This window comes from Oncorhynchus keta, chromosome 21 (assembly GCF_023373465.1).
Source record: "Oncorhynchus keta strain PuntledgeMale-10-30-2019 chromosome 21, Oket_V2, whole genome shotgun sequence".
Classification (NCBI taxonomy): domain Eukaryota; kingdom Metazoa; phylum Chordata; class Actinopteri; order Salmoniformes; family Salmonidae; genus Oncorhynchus; species Oncorhynchus keta.
The window spans coordinates 5,258,258-5,272,722 of record NC_068441.1 but is presented as its reverse complement, the minus strand read 5'-3'; the positions used below and the strand labels follow the sequence as shown (position 1 = coordinate 5,272,722).

General features: G+C 41.9%; 1 protein-coding gene across 1 annotated transcript; it reads left to right on the top strand.

The window, feature by feature from the left end:
• Nucleotides 1-1,067: 1,067 nt before the first annotated feature.
• LOC118399981 (mitochondrial import inner membrane translocase subunit Tim17-A) lies at nt 1,068-14,331 on the top strand. The gene is made up of 6 exons (XM_035796275.2): nt 1,068-1,207; nt 6,382-6,481; nt 8,668-8,731; nt 8,841-8,969; nt 9,312-9,422; nt 13,521-14,331. Exons 1-6 carry the CDS (start codon nt 1,182-1,184, stop codon nt 13,592-13,594), a joined length of 504 nt encoding a protein of 167 aa, XP_035652168.1. The 5' UTR covers nt 1,068-1,181; the 3' UTR covers nt 13,595-14,331.
• The last annotated feature ends 134 nt before the right edge of the window (nt 14,332-14,465 follow it).

Below are 14,465 nucleotides of genomic sequence, written 5' to 3'. Positions count from 1 at the left end.
GAGACACCTGAAACCCCACCTCTTTAAGGAATACCTAGGATAGGATAAAGTAATCCTTCTCACCCCCCCGCCCTTAAAAGATTTAGATGCACTATTGTAAAGTGGCTGTTCCACTGGATGTCATAAGGTGAATGCACCAATTTGTAAGTCGCTCTGGATAAGAGCGTCTGCTAAATGACTTAAATGTAAATGTAATATACCAAATTCAGTGTGGTTTGCCTTAGGGACGTCCATGATAGCGATGACAAGTTTCAAGTGGAGTGGATTTACAGTGGTTTAAATGGACATTTGTAAATAACTCAGCCATCTTTTGACCAATCCCTTAGCTTTTCTCAAACAAAGTTTAGTGTAATTTGATCCTATAGTTTATGAGAATATATATATATATATTTAGCATATTAGTATATGTGCTAATATGCATCTACTGGTGTAGTGTGGCCATCTTTGAATCCGAAAGGCCAAATTTGGACTTTTAGTCCATGAGAAGATTTTTTATGGTTATTTTAAGCATTAGCATTACATAGTCAAAAAAGTGAATTGTTAATAGTTTCCTTATTCTTTCCAACAAAATATGGTTCATGGTAATGTCTTTGATTACCTGAAAAAGTTCCAAGTTGATAAGCCATTGTGAAGTGGAATTACAAAGGATTCAACTAACCAAGTATTTTCTGTAAAGCCCCAATAAAGATAAAATAATGCACAAAGAAAATACGTTTTTATTTATTTTGTGATGTTTGGGTGGCAGGTAGCCAAGTGGTTAGAGTGTTGGGCCAGCAACCGAAAAGTTGCTAGATCAAATCCCCAAGCTGACAAGGTAAAACTGTGTCATTCTGCCTCTGAACAAGGCAGTTAACCCACTTGCCTAGTTAAATAAAGGTTCACTTTAAACATTAAAAAAAATAAAACATGTAATCTTCCTTCGGTTGTTTAGTGCTTTCAAGATAACTGGGAACTCTCTAAAAAAACGAGGTCAAATAATGACGTCAGTGATCTCAGGTTGGAAAGTCAGAGCTCGAGAAAGAGGCCCGAGCTTTTGACTTGAAATTCCCAGTCCTGAACGCACTGAAGTCGGAGATTCCCCAATTCCAAGTTGTTTTGAATGCACTGAAGTCAGACATTATCGAGTTCCCAGTTGTTTTGAACGCGGCAATTACGTCAGAAGGGAACAGTGAAAGAACAAAATGGAGGAATACGCACGGGAGCCATGGTGAGTGAAAGCATCTTGTGAACTAAATTGCAACACAGTGTTGCTGGTGTCGTAACAGCACAGCCATATAATCTGTTAAAATATACATGAAATATATATTTAATCCAAACGAATATTTTAAACCCCTAAACCGTCCGACTCCGAAGATGCTAGCCAGCTGAGTTGCTAGCCCACTTTAGTGACCTTGCTGATCGTTCAGACGCTGCAGTTTGATATGTCAAACGTTTAGCTGTAATTTCACGTGTACATTGTGTGATACACATCATTCACCACATTAATATGAATAATTCCCACATTTGCTTAATAACTAGCTAATGCCCATGTAGTTAGTCCTGTTGCTAGCTCAATCAATTTACAATGTATGATGTAACGACACCACTGCATGCTCCCTCATACGAAAGCATACATATGAAGTAATTATCAGACACCGATAGTAAGTTAATGATAACCGTTAGTCCACTCGCTAATGTGATATGCTAGCAATTTCAAGGGCTAAAGTTGCTCAGATAATGTGCTGTGTTACTAGCTACCTTTCAAGATTCTACAGTAGCAAGTTAGCTAGGTGACTAACCTACTAGCACTAGTGTTGTCACGGTACCATGCCAAGTATCGCGATACAATTGGGAAGGGGGCATATTTCAGACATGGAACGCAACGCAATGTGCTTTACAGGAAGCAAAAAAACAAGTAAAATAAAAGCAGAAATATTTACTACAAGAAATAACTAAAAGCACCCTAAGGAAAAGCAAAGCTAAAAATATGTTTTAAGATATCGTTTAAATATGTCCACAGTTTTAGCCCCCCTCAGGTTCTGCGGCAGGCTATTCCAGAGGCTGGGGACATAATAACTAAAGGCTGCCTCCATGCCTCTTGGGCATTGGGATAGTTAAAACGCCAGTGCCAGAGGAACTGAGGGACCTACTGGGTACATAACTTAAAAGCATGTCTGACATGTACTGGGGAAGGAATATACATACAATGAATTATGCATGTCCTTGTGGCAGTAAGAGGAAAACACAGTATGAAACCTTTACTCTTCAGTTAACACACACACACACACACACACACTTTCCCTCACACACTTGGTGGTACCACCGCCTTCGCCCTACCAACACGGTCGGAGGTCACGTGTTGCTGACGAAATCGTGGGGGACTTCCAGAGAGTGGTGAGGAGATCAATAAACCGATCAACTTCGGAACACACTCGGGACTTGAGTGATGCAATTCATATTCTCCATTTCAGTAATAAAAAGAGCAAGAAATTCAAATGAACGTCGTTTTACGAAATATAAACCTCAGTAACCGTTAAACATTTCATTTGTTAAACGTGTCAAGTCTCGACATCATACATAAACAAATACACGTGTCGTATAAATAGGCACGCCACTCCATTATTTTGTGTGAAATTGTGCAAACCAAAAAATGACGCCGTGTCTTATGGGATTCCACTTCGCTATGAAGCCGGCAGCGTTGCAGGCTCAGTCAAAGTGCCTACCGGAGGGGCTAATTAGCCACTACACCCTCGATAATTTTAATTCCCTCTGCTTTGGGACACTTCTGCAAATGGAAGAGGCGAGGGCAGAGGGCAGAGGGGGATTTGGGATTTAGCCACTCTGTCTCCCTCTCTCAAGCACACACACCACTCTCTCACCCACAAACATACACACACTACTCCCAACTTAAAAATCAATCAACAAACGATACCCCATAATGATAAAGCAAGAACATGTTTTTAGAAATGTTTGCAAAAAATCCCCCGGAAATACCTTTACATAAGTACTCTTTGCTATGAGACTTGGAATTGAGCTCAGGTGCATCCTTTTTCCATTGTTCATCCTTCAGATGTTTCTACAACTTGATTGGAGTCCACATGTGGTAAATTCAATTGATTGGACATGACACCAGTCTGTATTAGAGGTTGTGACCGATTATGATTTTTCAACACCGATACCGATTATTGGAGGCCCAAAAAAGCCGATGCTGATTAATCGGCCGATTTTTAAAAATAAATAAATAATTATTATTTGTAATAATGACAATTACAACTATACTGAATGAACACTTATTTGAACTTAATATAATACAAAATCAATTTAGCCTCAAATAAATAATGAAACATGTTCAATTTGTAACGCCGTTCTTCGTTTGTCGAAAGAGAGTCGGACCGAAATGCAGCGTGGTTGTTACTCATGATCTTTAATGAAGGAAAACGGAACGATACATGAAATAACTCAATACAAAAACAACAAACGGAACGTGAAACCTATAACAGCCTATCTGGTGAAACTACACAGAGACAGGAACAATCACCCACGAAATACAAAGCGAAACCAGGCTACCTAAATACGGTTCCCAATCAGAGACAACGAGAATCACCTGACTCTGATTGAGAACCGCCTCAGGCAGCCAAGCCTATACAACACCCCTAATCAGCCGCGATCCCAAATACTACAAACCCCAATACGAAAATACAATACCATGTCACACCCTGGCCTGACCAAATATATAACGAAAACACAAAATACAATGACCAAGGTGCATCCATAAGTCTAAATATTCCTGTTACATTGCACAACCTTCAATGTTATGTCATAATTATGTAAAATTCTGGCAAATTAGGCAGCCCAAACTATTGCATATATCCTGACTCTGTGTGCAATGAACGCAAGAGAAGTGACACAATTTCACCTGGTTAATATTGCCTGCTAACCTGGATTTCTTTTAGCTAAATTTGCAGGTTTAAAAATATATACTTCTGTGTATTGATTTTAAGAAAGGCATTGATGTTTATGGTTAGGTACACATTGGAGCAAGGACAATACGCACCGCATCGATTATATGCAACGCAGGACACGCTAGATAAACTAGTAAAATCATCAACCATGTGTAGTTAACTAGTGATTATGATTGATTGTTTTTTATAAGATAAGTTTAATGCTAGCTAGCAACTTACCTTGGCTTACTGCATTCACGTAACAGGCATGCTCCTCGTGGGGTGCAATGAGAGGCAGGTGGGTAGAGTGTTGGACTAGTTAACTGTAAGGTTGCAAGATTGAATCCTCAAGCTGACAAGGTAAAACTCTGTCGTTCTGCCCCTGAACAAGGCAGTTAACCCACCATTCGTTGGCCGTCATTGAAAATAAGAATGTGTTCTTAAATACCGATTTCCATTTGTTATGAAAACTTGAAATCTGCCCTAATTAATCAGCCATTCCGATTAATAGGTCGACCTCTAGTCTGTTTAAGGTCCCACAGTTGACAGTGCATGCCAGAGCAAAAACCAAACCATGGGGTCGAAGGAATTGTCCGTAGAGCTCCGAGAAGATTGTGTCGAGGTACAGATCTGGGGTACCAAAACATTTCTGCAGCACTGAAGGTCCCCAAGAACACTGTGGCCTCCATCATTCTTAAATGGAAGAAGTTTTGAACCACCAACACTCTTCCTAGAGCTGTCCGCCCAGCCAAACTGAGCTATCGGGGGAGAATGGCATTGGTCAGGGAGGTGACCAAGAACCTGATGGTCTCTCTGACAGAGCTCTAGAGTTCTTCTGAGGAGATGGGATAACCTTCCAGAAGGAGAACCATCTCTGCAGCACTCCATCAATCAGGCCTTTGTGTTAGTGGCCAGATGGAAGCCACTCCTCAGTAAAATGCACATGACAGCCCGCTTTGAGTTTGCCAAAAGGCACCTAAAGGACTCTGACCATGAGAAACAAGATTCTCTGGTCTGATGAAACCAAGATCGAACTCTTTGGCCTGAATGCCAATCGTCACGTCTGGAGGAAACCTGGCGCCAAACCTTCAGCTTCAGGGACTGGGAGACTAGTCAGGATCGAGGGAAAGATGAACTGAGCAAAGTACAGGGAGATCCTTGATGGAAATCTGCTCCAGGGTGCTCAGGACCTCAGATTGTGGTGAAGGTTCACCTTCCAACAGGACAACGACCCTACGCACACAGCCAAGACAACTGAGGAGTGGCTTCGGGACAAGTCTCTGAATGTCCTTGAGTGGCCCAGCCAGAGCCTGGACTTGAACCCGATCTAACATCTCTGGAGAGACCTGAAAATAGCAGTGCAATGATGCCGGCCGCGACCGGAAGTCCCATGGGGCGGAGCACAATTGTCCCCGCGTTGTTCGGGTTAGGGGAGGGTTTGGCTGGCAGGGACGTTCTTGTCGCGCTCTAGCAACAACTGTGGCGAGCTGGGCGCAATGCACACTGACACGGTCGCCAGGTGTACAGTGTTTCCTCTGACACATTGGTGTGGCTGGCTTCCGGATTAAGTGCGCATTGTGTGAAGAAGCAGTGCGGCTTGGCTGGGCTGTGTTTCAGAGGTTGCATGGCTCTCGACCTTCGCCTCTCCCGAGTCCGTACGGGAGTTGCAGCGATGAGACAAGACTGTAATTACCAACTGGATACCACGAAATTGGGGGGGGGGAGTGGTACTATTTAAAAAAAAAAAAAGATTAACAAAGTTCTGAATTAAAGGGTTGGAATTCTTATGTAAATATGATATTACAGTTTGCTAAAATAAAAAAACATTTTTTTGCTGTCATTATGGGGTATTGTGTGTAGATTGATGAGGATCAGAGACAATTTTATCAATTTTCGAATAACAATAATAATGTGTAAAAAGTCAAGGGGTCTGAATAATTTCCGAATGCACTGTAGATGCGCAGGAAGAATGGACAGAGATAACCTTTGAGTAAAGACTGGTAGGGGATGAGTCTGGCTGATCACAGCTGCCACACGTGAGCTGCGCCTGAAAGTAATGTGGGCATTTTTGGACTGATGCATACAAGAGACTAGTTGCTTAACACATTTTTATCACAGGTGACAGCTGGATCTTTGGATCGGTAGAGCCTAAAAGTGTGGTAGTGTCATATAAAACGGTACTATGGAATTCTAAAATGTTGTTATATGTATCATGACGTTTTGGTACCGTGATATTACCGTGGTACCGGTGTACATTGCAACACTAGCCTACCGTTATCTAACATTACTAGGTGGCAATCACACACTTTTAATAGCCAGTTGACACAAGCCTTCAGGCTACTTTACACTAGCTAGCTATGTATCATGCATTTAAATGCACCTATGACCCTGAAGCAAACTGGTAAAGACCTGTGTGTTTATCTGCCTGTGTGTGTTCATTGACCATACTGTGTTTTTTCAGTCCGTGGAGAATCGTGGACGACTGTGGGGGTGCTTTCACCATGGGGGCCATTGGAGGAGGGATCTTCCAGGCTGTCAAGGGCTTTAGAAATTCACCTGCAGTAAGTTCAGCCATGCCAATAAATTCCCCCATGTGCAAAATGACACTGAACAAAAGTATAAACGCAATATAAAGTGTTGGTCCCATGTTTCGTGAGCTGAAACAAAAGTCCCCAGAAATGTTCCGTATACACAAAAAGCTTTACTCTCGAATTTTGTGCACAAATTTGTTAACATCCTTGTTAGTGAGCATTTCCCAAGATAATCTATTCTCCTGACAGGTGTGGCATTTCAACAAACTGATTAAACAGCATGATCATTACACATGTGCACCTTGTGCTGGGGACAATGAAAGGCCACTCTAAAAGGTGCAGCTTTGTCACACAACACAATGCCACAGATGTCTCAAGTTTTAAAGGAGCGTGCAATTGGCATGTTGACTGCAGGAATGTCCACCAGAGCTGTTGCCAGATAATTGAATGTTCATTTCTCCACTACAAGCTGCCTCCCAACTTCGTTTTGGAGAATTTGGCAGTACGTACAACTGGCCTCACAACCGCGTGTAACCATGACAGCCCAGGACCTCTACATCCGGCTTCTTCACCTTGTTGTCGTCCCAGCCACCCGGACGGCTGATGAAACTGCTGTGGGTTTGCACAATCAAAGTTTCTGACAGTTGGTTCAAGAATTCTATCTCGGGGAAGCTCATCTGTGTGCTCGTCATCCACACTAGTATCTTGACCTGATTGCAGTTCAGTGTCGTAACCGACTTCAGTGGGTAAATGCTCACCTTCGGTGTCCACTGGGACGCTGTAGAAGTGTGCTCTTAACAGATGAATCCCGGGTTTCAACTGTACCGGACAGGTGGCAGACAGCTTGGATGGCGTTTTGTGGGCAAGCGGTTTGCTGATGTCAACGTTGGGAATAGAGTGCCCCATGGTGGGGTTATGGGTTGGGCAGGCATAAGCTACGGACATCGAACACAATTGCTTTTTATCGTTGGCAATTTGAATGCACAGAGATACCGTGATGAGATCCCGAGGCCAGTTGTCGTGCCACTCATCCGCCACCACCCCCCCCCATGTCACAAGGATCTGTACATAATTCCTGGAAGCTGAAAATGTCCCAGTTATTCCGTGGCCTGTGTCATGTAAAAATCTAGATGGCGTGAAAATGTTTCCAGTCAATAATTGAATGCGTCTGTGTGGATTACTGAGCTTGTGGAGCTGTTTCTCTCACACCCCCGCACCCTGGATTTGGCTAGGTAACAAGCATAATTAGCTGGTTGGCTTGTTCTTAGAGGTGTGCAGTCTTAACTTGTTTGCATAGCTGGCTAACTAAGAAATGTATGCACTGTCAATCGAAAACGTGCAATGGCAAAAAACGTGCAATGGCAAAAAATCTCCTCACATAACCCTCAGCACTTTGACATGCGATTCTGTGTATTTACATGCTGACCTCACACCTCAACAAGCTTGTGATTGGTCAAAGTCAATACTCCTGGCATCCATTGATTGGCAGATGTGGGCACGCGGATTTGCTTCACACACAAGATTTTCGCATTTGAGGGAGGGTGTGAGAGAAACATCTGCATGTGCTCAGCCATCCACATAAAGCGATCTTTTTCATACTGGGAGAAATTTCATAGCATGCCGTCACAATCAGAACGGTTGGAAACTAATTCACGCTAGGAAGATGTTTACATGACAGCATATATACTCACCAGAAATGTCACAAATTGAGCATGTTTGAACATGAACATGCTCTGGATCGACGTGTACGACAGTGTGTTCCAGTTCCTGCCAATATCCAACAACATCGCACAGCCATTGAAGCGGAGTGGGACAACATTCTACAGGCCTATGCGAAGGAGATGTCGCCCATGCATGAGGCAAATGGTGGTCACACCAGATACTGACTAGTTTTCTGACCCACGCCCCTACCTTTTTTAAGATATCTGTGACCAACAGATGCATATCTGTATTCCCAGTCATGTGAACTCCATATATTAGGGCCTAATGAATGTATTTAAATTGACTGATTTCCTTATATGAACTGTAACTCTGTATAATAAAAAAATGAACATTTTGCATGTTGTGTTTTATATTTAGCTAGCCTATGGGATATGAAGGAACAGTTAAGTCAATTAGAGAACTGTTTGACTGAATGTTGTACTGTGCTGAATGGGTTGGGCATAGTGAGGTGTGAAGAATGAGGAGTTTTGATGCCATCTTCTTTTTGTTCTCAGGGGATGAGCCACAGATTGAAAGGTAGCATGACAGCCATCAAGACCAGAGCCCCACAGTTGGGGGGTAAGTACACGTCAAGTTCAAGCTTATTTGGCTCTTTTGTTCTCAGACTGCAAGTCATTGTTCCTTGCTCTGTCTGAAACCACGTGAATTATGTTGTGTTGTATTGTAGGTAGCTTTGCAGTATGGGGAGGCCTCTTCTCCATGATTGACTGTGGGTTGGTAAAGGTACGGGGGAAAGAGGACCCCTGGAACTCAATCACAAGCGGGGCCATGACTGGAGCCATCCTTGCAGCAAGAAGTGAGTGATAGTTTAATAATTCACATTTTAAGACAGGCATTGCTGTGAAGAAGGGGCCCTCGCGCTGTTTTTCTTTCACACTTTCACACACATACTCATGCATACAAAATTGCCCTTATACAGCTATCTTACAATAACTTTTACACAAAGTTCACCATTGGTTCCTTGTTGAACACACTTAATGTATTTCCGCATGCTTAACATACAACATGGGCTTGTAAATTCAGGGCATTCACGTAGACCCAGTGTTTGTTCAATGTAAATGTAGTTTTTTTTGTTGATTTACTGTAAAGACTAATTGCTAGTCTATGTTGTACTGATTCCTTTATTGTTTGTCCTCAGATGGACCAGTGGCCATGGTAGGCTCTGCTGCAATGGGAGGTATACTACTGGCATTGATAGAGGGAGCTGGAATCCTGCTCACTAGATTTGCTTCGTCACAGTTCCCAACTGGTCAGTGTGCCTCTCTGAGGAATGCTGTCTTATTCTGTAGTTGATTTACAGGGCTACAATGAAGGGTTATAGGGAGTGCAAATGTTTTATTTAATTTATTGAACCTTTTATTTAACCAGGTAAAACCCATTTGAGGTTAAAAACCTCTTTTGCGAGGACGGCCTGGCAAGAAAGCAAAACTGGGAAATAGCAGCGTGTCCATAAAACATTACAGAATACAGAGTATACACAAAACACAAAGTGTCACAAGTTAAAGATACAATTGAAGATTAGAAACAACTGCAGTTATCACAAACGGTGTTGTCGATCAGAGTCTTAAAAACAGGCAAGGACACTAACTCCCCTTACTTTACAACCTTCTGAAGCATGTTCCAGGATGACAGGGCATTATGGGAAAAAGATGGTCCCATCTCAGTTCTAGCCTTAGGAACATACAAGGACAGTGGCAACTGTGAACGAAGACTATATTGAGTGACTGATCTGGTCAGTAAGGAACAGAGATACAACGGGAGTTGTCCCATCAATGCTTTGTTGACAAAAGTGTAGGAGTGCTTTAGCCTCCTGGTGGAGAGAGAGGTTCATTGCACCATAGCATACAAATCACAGTGATGGGTAAGTGAACTTGCATTTGTAATATATCTTAAAGCACCATGATTAACTGTGTCCAGAGTTTTAAGGTACTTGCTGAGGCCTTCATATAGACAATATCACCATAATCCAGCACTGATTAAAAAAATAAAAAGTGCTTTGAACAAGTTATTTTCTGACTTACATTGAAAAGCAAGATTTGTTCATGAAATAGAAACTAATTTTCAACTTCAGTTTCGTAGTCAAGTTATCAATGTGCTGTTTAAAATTCAACTTTTCATCTAACCACATCCCAAGATACTTATAGGAGGAAAACCTATCAATTTGCTGGCCTGTTATAGTTCGAATTTGCAAGTGAGTCCTTCTGTTTCCTTTAAGGAAAGAGAAAACCATCAACTTTGTTTTCCTTTCATTGAGCAAAAGTTTCAATTGGAAAAGCTGCCTTTGAAACTCAGATTTCATACCCTCCTGAGCTACACACTGTGTTCTGTCAGAAAGGTAGTTTTGGAACCAATCCAATGCATCAACACTTAAACCAACCTTTTTTAGTCTTCAACAGCTGGGCATGGCAACAGTGTCGAAGGCCTTCGATAAGTTAATAAAAAGTGATGTCCTGAGCATCTAGAATATCACCTACAACCTTACAGCAGTAATTGTACTGTGCTTGGCTCTCAAAATTCAAAAGGCACTCGCATATCTGAGCAAACCGTTTGCAGGTGCATGGCAACAGTTGAACAAGATGAATGAAAAAGGAAACCGCACACTGCTCTTGATAGTATCACTGATCTTTAATAAGCTTACGTATCGGCCTCACGGCCTTTGTCAGAGCTTTTGTGATTTAAAAAAAATTAGCACCCTTATGTAGACCTAGCCCCACCCACATCCGTTCCACACATGGAAACGGGTTGGAGGCGAAGGAAATTGAGATAAAACTGAGTAATTATGAAGAAAGTCTTTCAACTGTGAGTTCACAAGGTTTTCTAAAACTTTTGCCAAAGCAGACAGTTTAGATATGGAACGATAGTTATCCAACTGGATCTCCAACTTTATGTAAAGGCGTGACGTGACAGGCTGCTTTCCAGACTTTTGGAATGGTGTTACTCGCCAATAAAATATTTAAAATATGAGTGAGAGGGGCAGCATTGATCTCTGCACCAATTTTGACAAAATACGGGTTTAATTCACACGGGCCAGCTGCTTTCTTAATATTAATAGATTTGAGTTCCTTTACAACTTCTGAAAGCTCAGTCTCAGTAAAATGAAATAGATTAACCATAGGCCGACATGTGGCTGTTTCATTCACCGCCTCATTTGAGATGTTAGGAAGGATTTCATTATCAAATAAATGCCCAGCTTTAGCATAATGCTCATTAAACATGTCAAGTTTATTCTTCTCAGTCACATCCAATGAATTTGAGGTCAATTTCAGCGCAAGACCAGAGGAGTTTGTGTTAGCATTCATGGATTTAATGGTTTTCCATAATTTCGTTGGATTATTGAGGTTTACCTTGGTAGATTCGTAGTAGAAGCTAGATTTGTAATTCCGTATTAGCACGGTGCACTTATTTCTCAGTGCCCTGAATAACTGCCATTCAGTCTGGGAATTACCCTTTCTGGCTTTGGCCCATGGTGTATTTTGTTTTTTGGATCAAATCATATAATTAACCTGTAAACAAGATTGTCTCTACCTCTTACCTGGTACTTTTTGAGAGGGGTGTGTTTATAGAATGAGAATAGGAGAATACCTCTTCGATATCTGGAATAAGTGCAATCCTATCCCAGTTGCATGCATAAAGTTCATGCAGGAAAGCCTGCTCACCGAACTGCCTAAAATTTCATTTGACTATGAACCGAGAGGGCACGTCCAGAGTAATGATGCTAGACTGGCGGGCAGGTGTGGGCAGCGATCGGTTGAAGAGCATGCATTAAGTTTTACTTGCATTTAAGAGCAGTTGGAGGCCACAGAAGGAGAGTTGTATGGCATTGAAGCTCTTCTGGAGGTTTGTTAACACAGTGTCCAAAGAGGGGCCAGAGGTTTACAGAATGGTGTCATCTGTGTAGAGGTGGATCAGAGAATCACCAGCAGCAAGAGCGACATCATTGATGTATACAGAGAAAAGAGTCAGCCTGAGAATTGAACCCTATGGCGCCCTCATAGAGACTGCCAGAGGTCCGGACAACAGGCCTGACGATTTGACACACTGAACTCTATCAGAGAAGTAGTTGGTGAACCAGGCGAAGCAGTCATTTGAGAAACCAAGACTGTTGAGAGTTTGCCGATAAGAATGAGGTGATTAACAGTCGAAAGCCTTGGCCAGGTCGATGAATACGGCTGCACCGTATTGTCTTTTATCGATGGCGGTTATGATCTCGTTTAGGACCTTGAGCGTGCAATCCAATCTACAGTCGTCTGATACAGCAATGTTTTTAGCCAGACCAAACCCTGTAGATGAGAGTTTTTTGAGCATGTCACACTAAGAGTCAAATGGTAACACAATGTGATCCCTCTGAAAGACTACAGCTGCTATACCATCAGTTAAAGTAGGGTGTAGCGGTATCTCTGGGTTAGGGAGATTGGTTTTTGATCATTTAGACTTTGCAATGAGCCATAACCCATGTAAAGCAGCAATTAAAACCATTTGTACAAAAGTACACCTTTTTTTTTACCACTGAATCCAACAATTCACAAAAACATAAATAAATATATTTTGAGTCAATCTTTTGAAACCTTAAATTCCCTAAAAATGTTAAGCTGTTTTCTACAGGTCTAGTAGAGTTAGAAAGCAAGTCTGTGCCCGAGCGTTCTTGCCTTTTGAAACGGTCAGCGCGTTCAACAGCCGCTGCAGGAATGTACTGACATGTATTTCGCCCAATGTGTGGGTCTGGTCAATGCACCCAGTCGCCTTGCAGTAGGCTACAGCACAGTGAGGCAGAGCGGGCACAGTGGCTAGTCCACCCAGCAGGGGTATCCTGGGCTAGGAAGCCCAGCGCATTTAGACGTTATGTCACAGTGCAGATACCGACCTCCAGTTTCCACCGCACAGCAAGGCAGGAGTGGAGTCAGAAGATTCCGGTAGAATGGCGAAACACAGATTTAAAAAATAAAATAAAATAAAAAAAACTGACCATCGAAGAGCATCCAAGTGTCTGGACCGTCAGTCACAGCACAGATGTATCCTCTCTCGACTTTCAGGAAGGGCACCACACCTGCTTGATCTCCTGTAGAAACCAGCAGATGTCAATTTAACGCTTTGATCCTGTAGGATTTTAGATTTTGTCTGTTTAATGACAAGTCTCGCAGCCTATAACAGTTTTGCTAAGTAATAAAAACTTGTAACACTTGAAAGAAACAGTGTGACACAACACTTCCAGCAAAACTGCCCTGACGCCATCTGGAATTGGATAGTGTTATTTATATTGAACATGGACGAATGACTGCTTACTGCCAAGGCGTTTTATTAATTAATGTATTATCTCTGATGTCATCTCTCAACTCTTCCCTTTCTATAGGTCCCCAGTTTGCTGAGGAGCCAGCCCCCATGCCTGCCCCCTCCTATGGAGGAGACTACAGACAGTACCAGTGAGAGGTTCCTCTCACCCTCTAGGCCTTTTTAAAGTTACAATTAGGAAATTGAGGAAATTTTTACGCAATTACAATTCCACCTAACATTATGGACTGGGTCAGAGAACTGAAGGGCAAATTCACACTTTTTTTCCAGAGCCGATGTACAGATTTGCCTTTTACCATCCTCAGCTTTGTCAGTTGTGTTTAGTTCACCCTAAATCGGTTAAAATATCTGAACGAGGGAAAAGCTTGTGGGTTTGTGCAATCATACATGCATGTATACCCTGCAAGTGTGACAGATAAACTAGAGCTGGTGTTGAGTCAAGCTCAGTGCCATGGCTGTCAATGTCCAGTCAAAGATTGATTCTATCAAACTTGTATCATGGCTTTCGTGTGTATATAAAGGCTTTCCTGCATGTATTTGGCATGTATTGCTTATTTGCCTTATTGTTCATCGTATCCTGTGCTTGTGCGTGCCGTTTTGTAAATTAAATAACTAGGCTGGTATTTCATTGAACGCTATTAAAAGGCAAATATTTATTATGCTGTCCCTGAAATCTTAGGTTTTATAATGACGTATTTTTTTTTTTGGTAGTTGATAATTAAATGCTTTATAGTTTAACACCAAGTGAGAAGCAAATTACTGCTGGCAAAGGATGACCTCAAACCTCACCAATTGCTCAGTGGTCCTCATGAAAGGGGTTGATACAACTTGTCTGAATGACAGAAGAATAAAAGTTGTCAAATAAAATGTCATTTTGTAGCTTTTGTTTAACTTTCAAATTATCACAAAGTGCTACTTTATTTCCCCTTAAACGTTTTTCACACTGAAAATATTTGAAATGGTCTTTGTTGGTGTATTGACTGTAAGTCGCTTTGGATAAAAGCGT

Bases quoted from the DNA above. Each gene is read 5' to 3' on its own strand.
- LOC118399981 (XM_035796275.2), top strand. From the start codon at position 1,182: ATGGAGGAATACGCACGGGAGCCATG. The intron at 1,208-6,381 runs GTGAGTGAAAGC...GTGTTTTTTCAG, and splicing joins GAATACGCACGGGAGCCATG to TCCGTGGAGAATCGTGGACG. The intron at 6,482-8,667 runs GTAAGTTCAGCC...TTTTGTTCTCAG, and splicing joins GCTTTAGAAATTCACCTGCA to GGGATGAGCCACAGATTGAA.